The sequence below is a fragment of the Temnothorax nylanderi genome, unplaced genomic scaffold (assembly GCF_030848795.1).
Source record: "Temnothorax nylanderi isolate EJ_2023f unplaced genomic scaffold, tnyl_v1.0 TNYL_tig0013_pilon, whole genome shotgun sequence".
NCBI lineage: Eukaryota > Metazoa > Arthropoda > Insecta > Hymenoptera > Formicidae > Temnothorax > Temnothorax nylanderi.
In genome coordinates, this window is record NW_027249075.1 from 568,809 (window position 1) to 585,268 (window position 16,460).

The window sequence follows — 16,460 nt, forward strand, 5'->3', positions numbered from 1 at the left end:
GTACAGTGCCATTGCCGTATAACGATATGCAGTTACTCTTTCCTCTCTACCTACGCTTACGTCTCGCCATGGCTCTCCAGAGAGATGGATGGTACCTGCCGAGGTTTGGCACACGTGTTCGAATCGATCTTGAGAAAGATTGCGCGATTAGCCCTAATCTTTTTGAGAAAACGAATCTCGAAGCTAATTAAGATGGTAAGAGGTCAATGAAAATCTCAGTTTATCAATTTAAGTTAAGGATTCATTCTCGGCCCCTTAAAAAGAAATGGAACTACAATTTTCAAACTATTTTCAAGCGAATACTTATAATAATGCATAAAACTGGACGGTTTTCTAAAAAGTGTTACAAAATTCTACTCTGATGTAAATCTAATTTTAAGTTAAAATGTCGCAAAAAATATTCTATAATTTTTAGGAGGAAAAATAAGTTATTGGTTAGGTTCAATTTTATAGTATATTTACTAGCATAAGTCGCAATCATCCTCAATTATACTTAATTATACTTAATTTGAGTCATTTTTAACTATTCCTACAGGTAGTTAAAAATAAAATTTAACTAAAACAATATTAATTTAACTAAACTTACTAAATGAAGGAAAAATAATACTGTTTTGTGTTAAAATAATAAATTTCGACACACATGGTAAATTAAAAATAACAAAATGTTATTTAACTCAAGGTATTGGTTTAAATTTCATCCATTAATATTTAATAGCGAGAGAAGAATCGTCCATCGTTGGCACAATGTCATCGAATTCGCGCAAACTTGCGGCCAAGTCTATAAAATTGGGTAAAAGAAATTCGATGGTGTGTGTGTGTGTGTGTGTGTGTGTGTGTGTGTGTGTGTGTGTGTGTGTGTGTGTGTGTGTGTGCCAAGTCTCCTATTCCAAGGAAGGTGCCAAAAGCGTGTCTATTGGATCGTAGTACTCCACTTTATCTCGAACAGGAAGACGTTATTACCGCTCTAATCGAAACTTTGCCGCTCCAGTTGAGACGCTCGAATGGGCGCGCTTCTGCGTCTGATGGAAAGCGAAAACCCCATCGGGCGAGTGGGCTCGGCCTGGTACACCGTTCTTTTTTTCTCCTTTTTTGTACGTCCCACAATGCTCTCGTTTGTGAATGAAAATTGAACAATGCGCACGTCCTCGTGCGCCCGCGCGCTTGTATGCGAGTGATCTGATTACGAGCATATCGTGATTCATGGAACTGCGTCACTTCGTATTAACACAGCTACGTATTTAACAGAATAATACTGTCGATACAAAGAGGGACGTCCTTCCGAAACGCGCATTTGTCCGAAAAAAGGTGATAAAGCGACTTGCACAACGAAATCCCTGTGAAAATAATAGATTCGTTTGCTAAAACCATCGAAGGTTCAAAACTCAGAATCTTATTTTCATTAATTTGCGGGGATTTCATATATAGTAATACGAACATTTTTGTCTGAATAATTAAAAATATGGAAAGATATAAAACGGAGAATAATAAAATATTTCCCACGAAAACGTTCACGTTCAAATAATTAAAAGAACATTGGAAAGTATAGAATAGAAAATAATAAAATATATCAATCTTACAAAATTCGTAATCGCAATTCCAACTCATCGCAGGAGATTTCAATTCAAATCGAGGATGCAATGCGATCTTATTTTTCTTACCGATGATTCATATAAGATTTATCATATTGATATTCTGCATGGTCAAGTAAAGCTTGGAAATAAACAGCTCCCAACATACGCAACGTGCTCCCTCGATCGCGACGCGATCTTTATCCGCGCGTTTATCGCGTCGATGCGCGCGATGTAGGCAACGCGAGCGTATTTCGCGGGTGAGCTATTAATCCATTTTCCCGGCGCATCAAGATTTCTTGCGCGCGCACGCCGAGAACTACTGCCGAGCGAATGGAAGGTGTGTGGGAAACTCGCAGACCAATTCTCATACGAGTTGTCCCAGATTCGAATGCGATTCGCGAGTCTGCGTTCTTTTACCGCGGCCGCGGAATTTCGCGGATGCATCCTCACGTCACCGATAATTTCCTTCGCACGCTTTCTCTCGCTCTCCTACCACTATCATTCCTTCGATCGGACGGAAGAGACATTTAACCCTTCGCGGGTAACGATTTTTAAATGGAAGAGAATGTAACAGTTTACAATATTCCAATTTGTCGTTTTACAACCAGCTTGTACAACGTGATAGTTTTACATGGATGATCTTCAGCGATCTTCAGCTATATATTTTCGTAGAAGGACTTATATTCGCTACGTCTGATGGCTGTCGCCTCTTTCCCGTCACGCGATGCTGCGTGAAAAGTACGATTTCAGAACGGTGATTCAACCTCTTCTGTCCCGAAGATCGACGTGCACTCTCGCGACATATAAGGCGTCAGCCTTAAGATCGCAACTAATCGCCGCGATTAAAACGATGTCTCGCTCTTTTTTACAATCTGTAATCACTGCCCACACCGCCCACTGCCGTAACACCTGTTATGTCCCTGACGCGCCATTTTAATGTGTTTTATTGCCACCTTTACGACACCTCGGGTATATGACCGATTCTATTTTACTTCTCGTAACGATGTACTTTAAATCAATCTCCGCGAGTGTACGCACGTAAAACGGAGAGAAAATTCGTTTAGCCGTTCGAGGAAACGTATAAAAGATCGCGGGAAAAATCTTAACAATGAGACTAATCTCGAGACTAATAATGTTGTCTGTATCGTCACGCGAGTCAAATCGTGTTCCTTGAACGCGAAAAACGTTCTTCGAAATTATCAAAATGTCGCAAATATAATTGAACACTACAAGGAAGACACGTAAATCTCAAAATACCGATAACGTGACTGAAAATAAAATTGTCCGAAAGTTCTAACAGGTCCTTAAAAGATCTTTGGAGAAAACTCGAATCGTTTTCGTTTATCGCAACATATTGATATTTATTTCGATATGTGCGTGTATAAAATTTAAAATAAAATGCCAAATTTACTGAACTTTTATAGCTTCGGTTGGGAACTTGATAAGTAACGGCGGAGCCAAACTGGACGCGACTTGTGACTCGCATGCAAATTGGATTTTGAGACGAGTGATATTTCTTTTTCGATTATTGCGTCTTCTTTTTTCCCGCGGTCCGTCCCGTTTTCGTTTCCCTTCGGTCGTTCGCTCCAATTTTATATTAATTTCGCGCGACCCTCCCTGGAAAGGTCCGGCTCTTTGTGTCGTATTAGATGTCTCAAAACATCCGATAGGATCGATACGCTCCTCCACACGACAGAAGAATAAACAGAGGATAGCCGTTACGTGTAAACTTAACGACAGCCGGACAACAACCAGTATATAGCGTGTTACGTTCGTGTCTCGTTGCCGCATGTACCGGGTGTCTTTGCTCTCGTGCCGGGCGTATCGCGAATGTCTGTATCTCTTCCGCGACGACGGACGATGTCTCATCGTCTCATGCGACACAGACGGCTACGTCCCGATGCTTATGCAAGCGTCGGAGCATCGCTGCATCGTCCGGATCACGCGCGATCCGATTCTCGCAACGGCATGCGACTATATACGTGAAAGTAATTTATTACCGCGGGAGAATCGGACGGTTTAAGCGCCGCGTGTTTCAGCACGCGAACACGCGTGCAATCGTGCACACAGAGATTACCGGGTGTCCCGCGTTCGAGAGGAGTAAAGGCCGAGTCGCGCGTATCCTAACACAGCCGGGACCGAACCGACAAGGATATGACGGAAGCACGTAAGATGAAAGTCCGAACGTAACGAGTCGAGAGTCGATTCTCTATTACGACGTTCATTACATCGAACATATTTGTTTTCGTTTTGAACGTGATATGCGTAACGTGCAGCTCCACATGCAGGAATGTTCTACGTAGAGACATTATACCGTCTCAGTCCACCGGATCGTCCTGATTTAAGTCAAGTTAATTAACTGGTTGATTAACTCAGATTTAATTCCGTTTCACGTTGTTCCGTCTGTTGAAAGGCGTTTGTTAGTACTAGAACTACCGACAATTAATTTCAATAATTTCTATTATTTAAGTACATTATATATATTATATTATATGTATATATATTTTTTTAAGGATGAAAGAGAAAAGTAAATTAATCGTTTACATATTGCAATAAAAGTTGAAGAAAAATTTCAGAAAAATACACTTATAAATTCAAGCAATGTTCATAAAAACTTACAGACCAGTCATTTTGACTATTTTAATTCTATTTTAATTCTATTAAAAACCGATTAACAGATTTGCTACTTTTATCGTAGAAAGGATGGAAGAAGTTCAGCAAGTTTCACGTGCTCCAATTCAAGAGACAGCTTTGGTGTTTCAGTCAAGACTCTTTCTTCGCCGTGGTATTGAATCAATGATTCAAAGGACAGCAACCCTTAGGACTCGCGTAAGTAAGGGTTTTTGACGGTGTGACACCGTCTTAAAAAAACGCGATGCGACGCTCGCACGCATACGCATACGCGCGTATGCGTATCGCCGGATCGTGGCATGCCTCGCGGTGTGGTATCAGACACAACGACCCCGGCGTCCCCGGCCAGGGGACCCGAAGCCGCCGCACTTTCTAAAGACCTTCGCCAGTTTCGCCGAGCTTGTCTATCGCCGGCCGCGAGTACCTCTAAGACGTAAGTACGCGCGCGCGTACAATGCCACCCATTAACGGGCGCCCCTGAGAGATCGGCCTTTCTTTCGACCTATAGCCGAACGGACGGCGCGGATGATCCACACGTTTTCGCTCGAAAACCGGTATGAGGCCGCGCGAGCGCGGTCGATCGACTTGCCGCCGCTTTTTAAGCCCGGAGGTAGGCGGCCGACGTATCCCGCGGCCACGATCAGGAATTGTGCCACCTTGGCCGTCAAGAATTTAAAATTCAGTGCGACACGACCACTCGCGTTCTTCGCCGCTTCTCTCAACGGCAACCGGGATCGAATCTTTTATCCAATAATCGCTTCATGGATTGTTGATTAAAATGGATTGTTAATTATTTACTCCTCTGGCCTCTCGCTTTCTGGCGCGTTTTCGCACCCAGGGATCTCCGTGATTGTGCGGGGAAACCGCGCGTCAGGACGGGACACGACGGTATTGCCGCGGTGGCATAACTTCAGCCGTTTCGACATTTCGCCGCATAATCGCCGCGTAGGAAATCATCCTCGCTTTCCGCTCTCGCAAGGGGCTCTCGCAAGCGGCTAAACGCCGTTGGCCTTCGCGTAACGTCGCCGTCGCGTCGAGAGGACCACAGTGGTATCCCGGTGACGACGCTACGCGCGGGCCCCTTATTTGCCGACGATGATGCTCCCCCGCGCGCGCCTGCCTACACGTAGTGACATTTACAACTTGCACCGCGGTGTGAATTACTTATACTCGGACTCGCATGCGGACACATCACGTCGCAGCTGCATGCGATTTATCTCATATGACATTCGCGAGTTCGTTGAAATGGTTTCGCATCGGGGCTATATTATGTCGAGATTGCGCGATCGAAGACCAAATTGAGGAAAAAGAGTCCTGACTATCACGTATGACCTAAAAATCTTTGTGTCAATCGTTGGAGAACGTAGATCGATAGAAGAGCAATTTATATAATCGAAAAATATTGATACATCACGTAGTATACGTATATGTGTGCGTATAACGTGAATTCTAAGAACTTGTAATATGTAAATTAACACGCACTAATGTAACTTTTAAGTAACATGGAAATTAAATAAAGAAGCGGAAAAAACAGTTTTTTATTTTGAAATTCTCCTTGCGAATTGTTACTTCGCGAATTGTTTTTACTTGAAATATATTCGTCTTTTTTGAACCTCCAAAGTAAAAAATCGTCGGAGTAATTGGTTCGGAATAAAGAGAGCGTGTGATTTCTAACAGCGTGATAAGCGGTGATAAGCTTTAAGATCGCTATGATTTAAACGATAAGCTACAAGCACGAGAGGATTAGAGGCCATATTACAGCACGCAGACCTCTTATTCGAGCGCGCATTTCACCGCTCGAGTGAAATCCATCACATATTGATGGAATTGCCGATCGATCCGCGTATTATTCTTCACAATTGCCCATACCAGCGTTTCCCAACCTGATCTCGCCCCGAAAGCCTCTACAGACCTAGATGCGAAATTGCGAAGCTCCTTTTAAGTCTAACAAGGACACAATAAGGACCTTTCTAAAGCTCGATAGAGAGTTTATGTATGGTAAATGCTTCAAGTCTGAACCTCGAGATTTAACGTTAGAACTACCGACAATTAACGTATATCTATTTCTATTATTTAAATAATATGCTATATTGATACTATATTAATAGTAAATAGTAGTATTTATCAGTTTAAAGTGTTTCCCCCTTCCGTTTTTTCAAAGATAAAAATTTGATAAAAAATGATAAACTAGTCGTTTCGATTGCCTCGATAATTTTAGTGTAAAATTCAAGATTGAACATCTGCCAGTTAATCAATTCGATATTATAAAGGTATATATATCTTAAGGTAATTCCCTAACGCGAACTTTCCGTCACCGCTTTCCATCGTATCGTCGAATATCGAGCATTCGCCGAGGATGAACGAGAAACAGGTAGAAGAGGTAAGATATACCTGGCGCTTCCGCGTTTCTCCTTAGGTACGTAAATCTTGTCGCGATTCGCGAACACTCGCGACGTTGATACCGCGGCTCCTACGTAGGAATTCGCCGGGAAACTAACGTCCTACACACGCACACGCATACGCGTACGTGCACAGTACACACTGGTGTGTTGCTGCTGCCACCGTCGTTACAATGGCCGAGGTATTTCCTCTAAGAACACACGCATTCTTTGCTCCCTTCCGTTTCGCGAAGTCACCGCTGCCTCCGGGAATTCGCGGCCTCGCGGGAAATAACGCGTTAAAAGGAAATTAATCGACGGGTTTTAAATACCCGCTTCTCCATTTCTTAAATTCGCCGTGCGAACGACGACGCTTCCCTCCACGTCGGAAATCCCGATGTTCAGAGCCGGCGACGGAAACGTTAATAAATTCGCAAACGAAAGCGAGATTCGTGGAGATACGCGCGGAATTAATATTCGCACGCGTGTGTGTAACATCGGAATTTCGCCAGCGTCAAATATCGTAACAGATACCCGGTGGTGCACGTGTATATTCGCCACTCGGCGGCGCTCGGCGTGTTAAATTACTTTCACCGGCCGAATCCGTACGTGCGTGGCTGGCACAGGCGACCGAAGCAAAAATCTCGACAAAAGTCCCGGCCGAAATTGTCACGAACCTCTGAAGTTGTGGGAATGCAACCCTAACGGAGATACGGCGACCCTTCGGAGATCGAAGAAGCATCGATCTCTCATTTCAGCTATCGGAATGGAACGACTGGCGCTTATAGATAGCTGTTTACGAATGAAAAAGATTTTTTCGCAACTTTATCACATTCCTGACATACCGTGAGATATCCGAACTATTTAAGATGTTGTCTGAATTACGCATCCGTCATAAGAAAAAAGATTGTTTCGTATCTTCTGTCGAAAATGTCTATTTTCCGTTAAAAAAAAATTGTTTTTCATTATAATCCATAGTCCTTGTATATACTATATTACTAATATTACTATATAGTACTCTACTACATAATTCTAGTAGAGAATTACTATATAAAATGCTAGAATACTTATACTAGAATCATTATAAGTAATTTCACTATAATCCCTAATTTTTTAAGAGAATTTTCCGCCGAGAAATCTTTTTAGCGAAAAAAGTTTTCCGCTGCGACAACCTTCCATATCGAAGATTTGTTTAGAGAATTAGATTAAAGCGACCGGTCGTGCAACGGTCGCTCAGACCGCTCGGAATAAAATTCACGCGGAAACTTGCGTCGCGCGCGACTCGTTACACCAGTAATTCATATGGAAAGTGTCAATACATGTAAAATCACTTTCAATTCCTTTCCCAGAACGCCAAATTTTTCACGTCGCGCAACTTCAAGCGTTTAATCGAACGTGACGCGCAAATCGAACGTTCTAATTACATCGGAACGTTTATCCAATCGTCGTTCAAGCGAATTTCGATTTACATCGAATAAATCGCAAGCGAGTTTTATTTAATAAGAGAATTCATCGGACGGGGAAGAAAATAAAAAGAATACGTATAGCCCCGAGAGTCAATGGAGACACTTTTAAAAATAGCGCCAATTAATGCTCGAACTGGGATACTCATCCAAGTGTGAAGTGCATCCCCTCCCGCCTCCCGCTTCTATTTCTCTGAATGACGTCGGCTTATTGTGCCGCGGCGAACTACGATGCAATCTATCTTTCCTAATCGGAGGAACAAGACTGCATTTTTTTTTTTTTTTCGAGAACAATATATTTTCGAGTGTCATCTCCGAATGAGGGAAGCGATGCGTTTTATCGGACGTCCCTAAATACGTAGAAAACGCTCACGGATTCTCGGCGTTTAAATGGATATGTATTCAAAGAATGCGCATTCCTTACTTTATTTCATTCGTTCACCAAGTCGCTGCTGAGTCCGGGAATTTAGTCTTACGGAAAGTAACGCGTTCTTAAGGAAATCGACAATAAATTTTTAACAATAAATATGCATGAAAGCTATTCTAAGAGCGGCAATGTACATATCCATATAGCATTATAAAATAATTATACATATATATATATATATATTTGTTAGATATATATAACATAATTATGTATAACAAATATAAATAATACAAATAACAAATAAAAAAGTATATATCCATATAACATTATATATATTGTTTTATTTGTTACGTATACCTATAATTATTTCATAATCTCCAAGTCTCCATTTAAATATATTAAATAACTTTGCTGTTTATAAAATAATTCACGAAAGCTCGAACTCGTCCCCTGTAACTTCGAAAGCTATAAAAGAGGTGGAAAAGTGTCTCCATTGGGTCGGTGGATCAACAGGTTGTGAGGTTGAGAGAGACTCACTCTTATGCCGGCGCCACTGCCTGTAGAGAAGCGCGGCGACGGCGAGCAGAAGGATCGTCGTCAGAAAGGTCCCGATCACGGCTCCGGCCACGCTGCCCGCCCCGAAGCAGGTATCCTGCGCTGCCGTTGCTGGTGCTGCTGGTGCTGATGCTGCTGCGTCCTCCATGGCTCGCTCGCTCGCTCGCGCTCAGGCTCAGGTCCGTCTCTCGCGCATATTCTCGCGCGGCTTCAACCGGTCGCGGCGTTCTTACCGCGACTCGCTCTCCTTCCCTCTCTCTCTCTCTCTCTCTCTCTCTCTCTCTCTCTCTCTCTCTCTCTCTCTATCTTTCCGTCTCGTTTTCTTTCTGCCTTTCCTCCTTCGTCGTATCGTCAATTTGGTCGCATAGTTTCGCGCGCGCAAACCGATCCACTCGGGCAAAACGCGAAATGCTCCGAGTGCTCCGACGAAGGATTCACTATACTCTACTTCTATATTTCTTCGTTTATTTTTTTCTCTCGTATTCTACCGATCGGCCGTCGAATGCGAAAATTCGAAGGCGCCTCGCGGGCGGAGGGAAAGCGACCGACCAGTCCGTCGATTATCCGTGACTTTCCTATCCGCGAAAAGTCGCGCGTCAACTTGATGCGAAGACGAACGCGGGCGTTCGAAGCGCGGCGTAAAAATTCGTCGCGCGGCGGACGGTAGGTAAATTGGCGGTGTGGCGAATCGCGGCTTCTCGCCGTTAATAACCAGTTACCACGGCGACGGGAAAGATCGATACGCGAATTCGATCGCCGATTCGCGAGCCGCTAATCCGCGGATCGTCAAACTCGGGATCTCGGCGACGCGCGAACGAAAAAGGGATCTCCCCGCGTCTCAGCCGTCGCGGCGAAGCATCTTTTACCCGTGGGCTTCCGCCGCGGATTTCACGCACCCGTCTATTTGCGCGCGCGGGCCCGCAAATCTCACACGTCGCGCGTAAAAAATCCTCTGCTCACCGCACGTCCCTCTCGCTGTAGCGCCGCGCGACGTACTGACGATTTCTGACGAAGCGGTGGGAGCGGTGCCGCGGAGCGAGTAAAACAGGTAGGCGAGCAACAGGTGCTTCTGACTCCGTCGATGGGGGTTAGGGAGAGGAGGGAGATTGTTGACGCTTCTCGCCATCAGGGCCGGCCCTACGCGGGCGTCCGAACAGGAGCTTTTGTCGGCAGGCCCCAACGAACACTTCCCTACTTACTTGAATCTGCAATCTGCCTCGAATACACTTTTTCATAGTCGCATTTCTTGACGAAATTATCACGTTATTGTTTTTAAATTGCTGTAAATTTTTTTTAAATTATAGTGAGTAAATATGAAATGTGATTATATTTATTTAGAAATTTAAGTAGCTTTACGGCATTTATTACTAGCAGTTTTCGTGATTTTATTAATTGTATTCGTGAAATCTTATGAGTTGAATATTTATATAAATAAAGGAGTGTTTGTGGATTTTTTAATGAGAGTTTTTTTATGATCATTTTGTATTATTTTATTAAAACAGAGAAAGAAAAAGAAGCCAAGCAAATAAATATATTTAACTTACGAGACGATCATTATTATGTAATTAATAAGTTTTATATAATTTTTTTATTGAATTTAATAATAAAATGAAAATTGTGTGATATAATAAAGTGATATATATGATTTTTGTATGAAATCTTTGCCTAATTGTAAGACGATTAATCTTTCTATGTTAATCAATGAGAAATACTAATAGCTTTAATTAAATACACAATTTAAAGTAAATACAAAATTCAACGTTAATAAATTCTTTCTGTCTTTCTATCTCTCATATAGAAGCTTTGCGCTACCATTGCATAATAATATACCACCCAAATATGTTTTAAAATTCAGGAGATAACAATGAGTTGTTTTAGAATCTTCCAGCTTGAATTTGCTTCTCAAAAGTAATTTGTAATCTCGGAATAATGCTTCGTAAGAGCCATTTGAAACCGCAGCGTGAGTATCGTTCCGATAAATACTATATTTTTTCTTCATTTTCGGCCTCCGCACAATGAAAAATATAAGGAACAAGGGACAGGATATTATAGCGATTAGGACTAAAAAACCATAAATAAAGTTGAATGCACGATGAAAAAAATACAAGCAACAGAAACGGAAAATAACACGGGCAATAGATTTTTAACCTATCGGAAGCCGTGTATTAATGCTACACCAGCTTTATTCCTGATTTCTTATTTCTAATCGCTAATATCTGTTTCTTGTTCCTTATATTTTTCATTGTGCGGGGGCCTTTACTGTCGTCGGTGTCCAATCGCCTTACTTCCTGACAAATAGCTCATTCGTCGTTTCCTTTAGAGACGTCGCTAATAGTCAATATACGACCAATCACTATCCAGGAAACTTCCTCGATGTTTCAACCAATAGGAAATAGCTCCCAATTTTTTAGTCGTTGCATCATAAGATCTATTTCTTTTACAGCTGAATTAGAGTGTAAATTAGTTGCAGAAAAAGCAGCTTAATAGTTCTTAATGATTCTTTAATATAATTTCTTTATATACTTAAATCCAACGAGGAACTAAAGAATCACTGAACACTTTTCCGCAGTAAAGTGAATATATATATATATATTTGAAATTTCGCGAAAGCAAGAAGGTATAAGATTCTAGTGCTGTCCAGTGCAGCAATAAAAAACAAACCTAGAGATTTGTTCTTTGCAGGCTAAAAACTTCTTTTTGTTGAAGATTTTTAAACTCGTTCTCTCCTTTTCTTCTCTCCGGCGTCTGATCGTTATTATATGTCTGTACAATTTTAAGTGTAAAGTGTAATACGGTGCAACTACGAAGAACAGATCGAGGTGCCTGCGCACGCGCACGCGCACGCGCGAAGAAACCCGGCTCCTCGCTCCTCGATCAACGCTGATGCGACGTGCTCCGTTCTTCGTTCTTGATCGTTCTCGACGAACATCACGTTTTTGTAAGTATCGACGTTTTGCCGTTGGGTCGGGTGTGAAATAATCGCGATTCGTTAAACGTCGCGCTAACCGACTTCTACGCTGTTCAGAAGAGGCAGAAGCGTATCTTCTCTGTAACCTACTCGAGAATCCGACGACGGAACATGACCAAGAACATGATGAGGAAGCTGGGGATGGAGAATGGCGTCAGCCGCGGGTCCCATGGCCAGGCCTATAAGGACAAGAGCAAGCCCGCGGACATTCGCAGCAGCAATATTAATGCTGCCAAAGGTAAAATTGCGATCGGCGGTCGTTTCGCGGATCGGGATCGGGACGTGCCTCGCAGTTCGACGGGCGGTTATGGAGAACACGAGGTCGAAGAAAATATTACCTTATATAGCAATGGGCGCGTTTCAGCCGGCAAAACGGCTAGCATGCTCGACGAGCAAAATACATTGAACGATAAAAATTGTTAGCTGCTTTGTCACGGCTGGCTGCTTAGCCTATTTTATCTTCGCTTTCTAGCCGATTTAGTTTGTTATTTAAATTGTTTGTTTTTTTTAAAACAATGTTCACTGGTTAGTGGTTAATCTATGCTGTAAATTTTTGCTTATTGCGTAAAAGTTCATATAGTCTTGTGTTTTATTAGTCTTAGTTTACAGTTTACATAGTTGAAATATTTTCAAAATCCATATGTCGTTAATGGGAATATATTATTTTTCAGTAATGATGATGATTTCTAGTATTTTATTTATGTTGCAATCAGTGGACTGTATATACTATGGAATGTGAACTCTTCTCTAGAAGAAACCTGGAAAAACAAAAGGGATGGTGAACCATAACCAGCCCCTTCTTTTCTATTGTACTTTTTGAGAACAATAGAAAACCACTGACCAATCAAAATTCACTAAACGAAGACGGAAGTGATCCCTAATCAACCTATTTTTTTCTTCTTGCCGCCTGAGCTGAGTTCATATTCCAGTATGGTATATAGTTTACTGGTTGTAACAGCCTGTATTACTTTGAAAGAATATGTGTTCAACAATGTACAAGCTGCTGTTAGCCACATAGCATTCGCTCAGCAAACTGCTCTGTCAGCTTGAAAGTGTTTAGTGTCCACAGAGAGCTGATTACTCTTTGTACATTGATGCATTGAATCGAGTCGAACTTAATCATAAAGACAGAAGCAAATGTTAATATATAATAAAGTATGTTTTTGTGTGAGATGGCACTCTTTGGCAAAAACAAGCTTTCCCAAAATATGCTTTTCCCAAAATAAGCAGCCGGCCATGAAAATCTTTGTAGCTTCGTCTATTATTATTTGCGAGATAAACAAATTACAGCAATTACTCTTTTTCTACGATTTGATTACATATAAATTATTATTTTTCTGTAGCTGTCAGCGATGCAATACGTACAAGTCTTGGACCTAGGGGCATGGACAAGATGGTAAATTTTATATTTATTACTTTCATTTAAATTCATATATATATATATATATATATATATATATATAACACAATCATATACATAATATTAATTTATTTTGCACATATGCAAATATGACAGATTCAAGCTAGCAACGGAGAAGTTACTATCACGAATGATGGTGCCACTATCCTGAAAGAGATGAACGTGATCCATCCCGCTGCGAAAATGGTGAGAAATAAATTTCTCGCTTTGAATTTCATGAAATTCTATATTATTTCGTATTCGGCATATATATCCTATGTTTAGCTCGTCGAGTTGTCAAAGGCTCAGGACATAGAGGCTGGCGATGGTACCACGAGTGTTGTTGTGATAGCTGGATCACTGTTAGAGGCAGCGGAACGTTTGTTGCAGAAAGGCATTCATCCCACTTCGATCAGTGACGCTTTTCAGAAAGCGGCATCTAAAGCAGTATCGATTCTGGCACATATGTCCATACCTGTTGACCTTTCAGACAAAGAATCTCTTGTAAAGGTTGCAGCAACGTCTCTTAATTCTAAGGTACGTCTAAAAATGCATTTGGTAATGTTAATAATATCACTCGTTATTGAGATCTCAAAATCTCGGGCACTCGCAACTCGTGCGTTCGCGTAAGAGTTACGGTGCGGTCTCGCTTCGCGTGTACTTGGCGCGAGACACTACCGTGTCTCTTGATTATACTATGTCAGTTTTTATATCCAATTATAAATTGTTACATATATAACGATTCAATACTTGTTATTAATATTAATAAATACTTTAGGTTGTACATCAACAATCCAGTCTACTTGCACCACTCGCCGTGGACGCAGTATTAAAGGTTACAGAAGAAGGAAAGGAAGTGTCAGTTGATTTAAACGTGAGAACAAATTCTTTATAATACTATTATTTAATAAATTAATGGACTGACATGGATTTGCTCATGTGCATTCTCTTTATAGGATATTAAAGTGATCAAGAAGTTGGGAGGCACCGTTGAAGACACTGAATTAATAGATGGATTAATATTTACCCAGAAATCTTGTAATATAAATGGCCCGAAACGTATTGAGAAAGCTAAAATTGGATTAATTCAATTTTGCATTTCACCACCGAAAACTGATGTAAGTATCGTGACGTAACGTGATACAAATGTATTCGTTTTCACGTCTGTGCATAGATGAATAATCGACTTGTAATTTCTAGATGGATCATAACGTTGTTGTATCTGACTATTCAGCGATGGATCGTGTTTTAAAGGAGGAACGTGCCTACATACTGAATATTGTAAAACAGATCAAGAAATCGGGTTGCAATGTACTTCTCGTGCAGAAGTCGGTCTTGCGTGACGCTGTCAGCGATCTTGCGATACATTTCTTGGATAAAATTAAGGTCATGGTGGTAAAAGATGTGGAGCGCGAGGATATTCCTTTCGTGTGTAAAACACTGGGTTGCAGGCCAATCGCGTCGCTGGATCATTTTGTGCCTGAAAATCTTGTCAATGCGGAGCTCTGCGAAGAAGTTCAAACTGGAAATTCGAAATTTGTCAAGGTGTGTCTTTGCTTAGAAAAGCGAATCATCACAATATACAATATACATAATCACAATATACGATATTATTTTTCTTTCATCTATTGTAATTCAACACATTATATCTGAAATATAAATTATATAACAGATGTGTTTTTTACACAGATTACCGGAATCCAAAATCACGGGAAAACAGTCACGGTTCTCGTACGTGGTAGCAACAAATTAGTATTAGAAGAAGCTGGGAGATCACTGCACGATGCCTTGTGCGTCATTCGGTGTTTAGTAAAGCAACGAGCGCTGATTGCCGGTGGTGGAGCACCGGAGATTGAACTGGCAATAAAATTGGGAGAATACGCAGTGACCTTAGGCGGAATTGATGCATACTGCATTAAAGCCTTTGCAAATGCGCTTGAAGTTAGTATTAAATGCGTTCTAGTTTTTTTTTTAGATAGATTTTTAAGAATATCCTATTATCTGTATTACTTCAATTTCTTCGCTTTAAAAAAGGATTATCACTTATTTATGTAGTTGTTATTTTTGTTTTTTATTCTTTTTATCAGTGGAATATTTTTTTACTAAAAATTTTTTATATTATATGAAGGTAACGCCTAAAATGGCCCTAGATCTTTTGCTTGACAAATAGCTATTCTGTCATTATGCTATTCAGCATTCTAAAAATATTCATTCTACTTGGAAAAATCAAATTACATTGACGTACAACGCCTGGAATAATTAATACGATGCTTAATGATTTTTGTAATTTACAAATTACAGGTGATTCCGTCGACGTTAGCCGAAAACGCGGGTTTGAATCCAATAGCCACTGTAACCGATCTTCGCAATCGACATGCGAAGGGTGAGGTAACAGCGGGAATTAATGTTCGGAAAGGCGCCATCACTAACATATTGGAGGAGAACGTAATTCAACCACTACTAGTTTCTACCAGCTCGATAACTCTCGCTTCTGAAACCGTATGCAGTATACTGAAGATCGATGATATTGTTAACGCGATTCAATAAATCATGGAACATAATTTAAAATTAATTCCGTATTTTGCAGTAAGTATAATTAATAAATACATAATACTTATGTAATTTAATGTTTTTTGTTATCTTTATAATATGATTTTCGTTACAGACTTATATACACGTTTCATCACATTCGTTCCACTGGTCTGTACATTAACAATTACAATCATGTGCTTTTTGCAAAAGTTTTGCATATTGTAATACTTTAATATTTTTTTAAACACGTTAACACTGAACAATAAAAAAGCTTTGAAACATTTTAGTGTAAAACAATAATTCTAATGAGTATTGTCAATCTATTGACTTAGTATCATAATAAGAAACAGTACGTGATGCTTGGCTAAGTTTCAACATGCAATCACTTGTACTTCCAATTTCCGCGGAATATTTCTATTTTCAAGATCAGGCAAATTTTTTGATTGTGCGTACCAAGTTCGGCATGTTGCTTAAATTTCGGGTGACTCATGCCAATGTCTTTGCTTTGCAGAGCATCAGCATGAGCCCGCAATCGCCTGAAGTAATTTCTTGAAATAACCGAGAAAATTATATATTGTCAAAGTATATAGTGTATT

At 40.7% G+C, this 16,460-nt stretch overlaps 2 protein-coding genes across 2 annotated transcripts in view; one reads left to right on the top strand and one right to left on the bottom strand.

The window, feature by feature from the left end:
* Nucleotides 1–9,966, bottom strand: part of LOC139767929 (uncharacterized) — a 31,097-nt gene extending 21,131 nt beyond the window's left edge. Inside the window, exon 1 of the mRNA XM_071697679.1 lies at nt 8,948–9,966. Within this exon, the coding sequence (XP_071553780.1) occupies nt 8,948–9,113 (166 nt within the window). The 5' untranslated portion in view covers nt 9,114–9,966. The remainder of the gene's footprint in view (nt 1–8,947) is intronic.
* A 1,814-nt stretch (nt 9,967–11,780) lies between these two features.
* Cct4 (chaperonin containing TCP1 subunit 4) lies at nt 11,781–16,145 on the top strand. The gene is made up of 11 exons (XM_071697696.1): nt 11,781–11,903; nt 11,991–12,171; nt 13,277–13,329; nt 13,450–13,539; nt 13,618–13,869; nt 14,111–14,206; nt 14,289–14,450; nt 14,533–14,877; nt 15,022–15,273; nt 15,634–15,918; nt 15,998–16,145. Exons 2-10 carry the CDS (start codon nt 12,045–12,047, stop codon nt 15,877–15,879), a joined length of 1,623 nt encoding a protein of 540 aa, XP_071553797.1. The 5' UTR covers nt 11,781–11,903; nt 11,991–12,044; the 3' UTR covers nt 15,880–15,918; nt 15,998–16,145.
* Nucleotides 16,146–16,460: the final 315 nt, after the last annotated feature.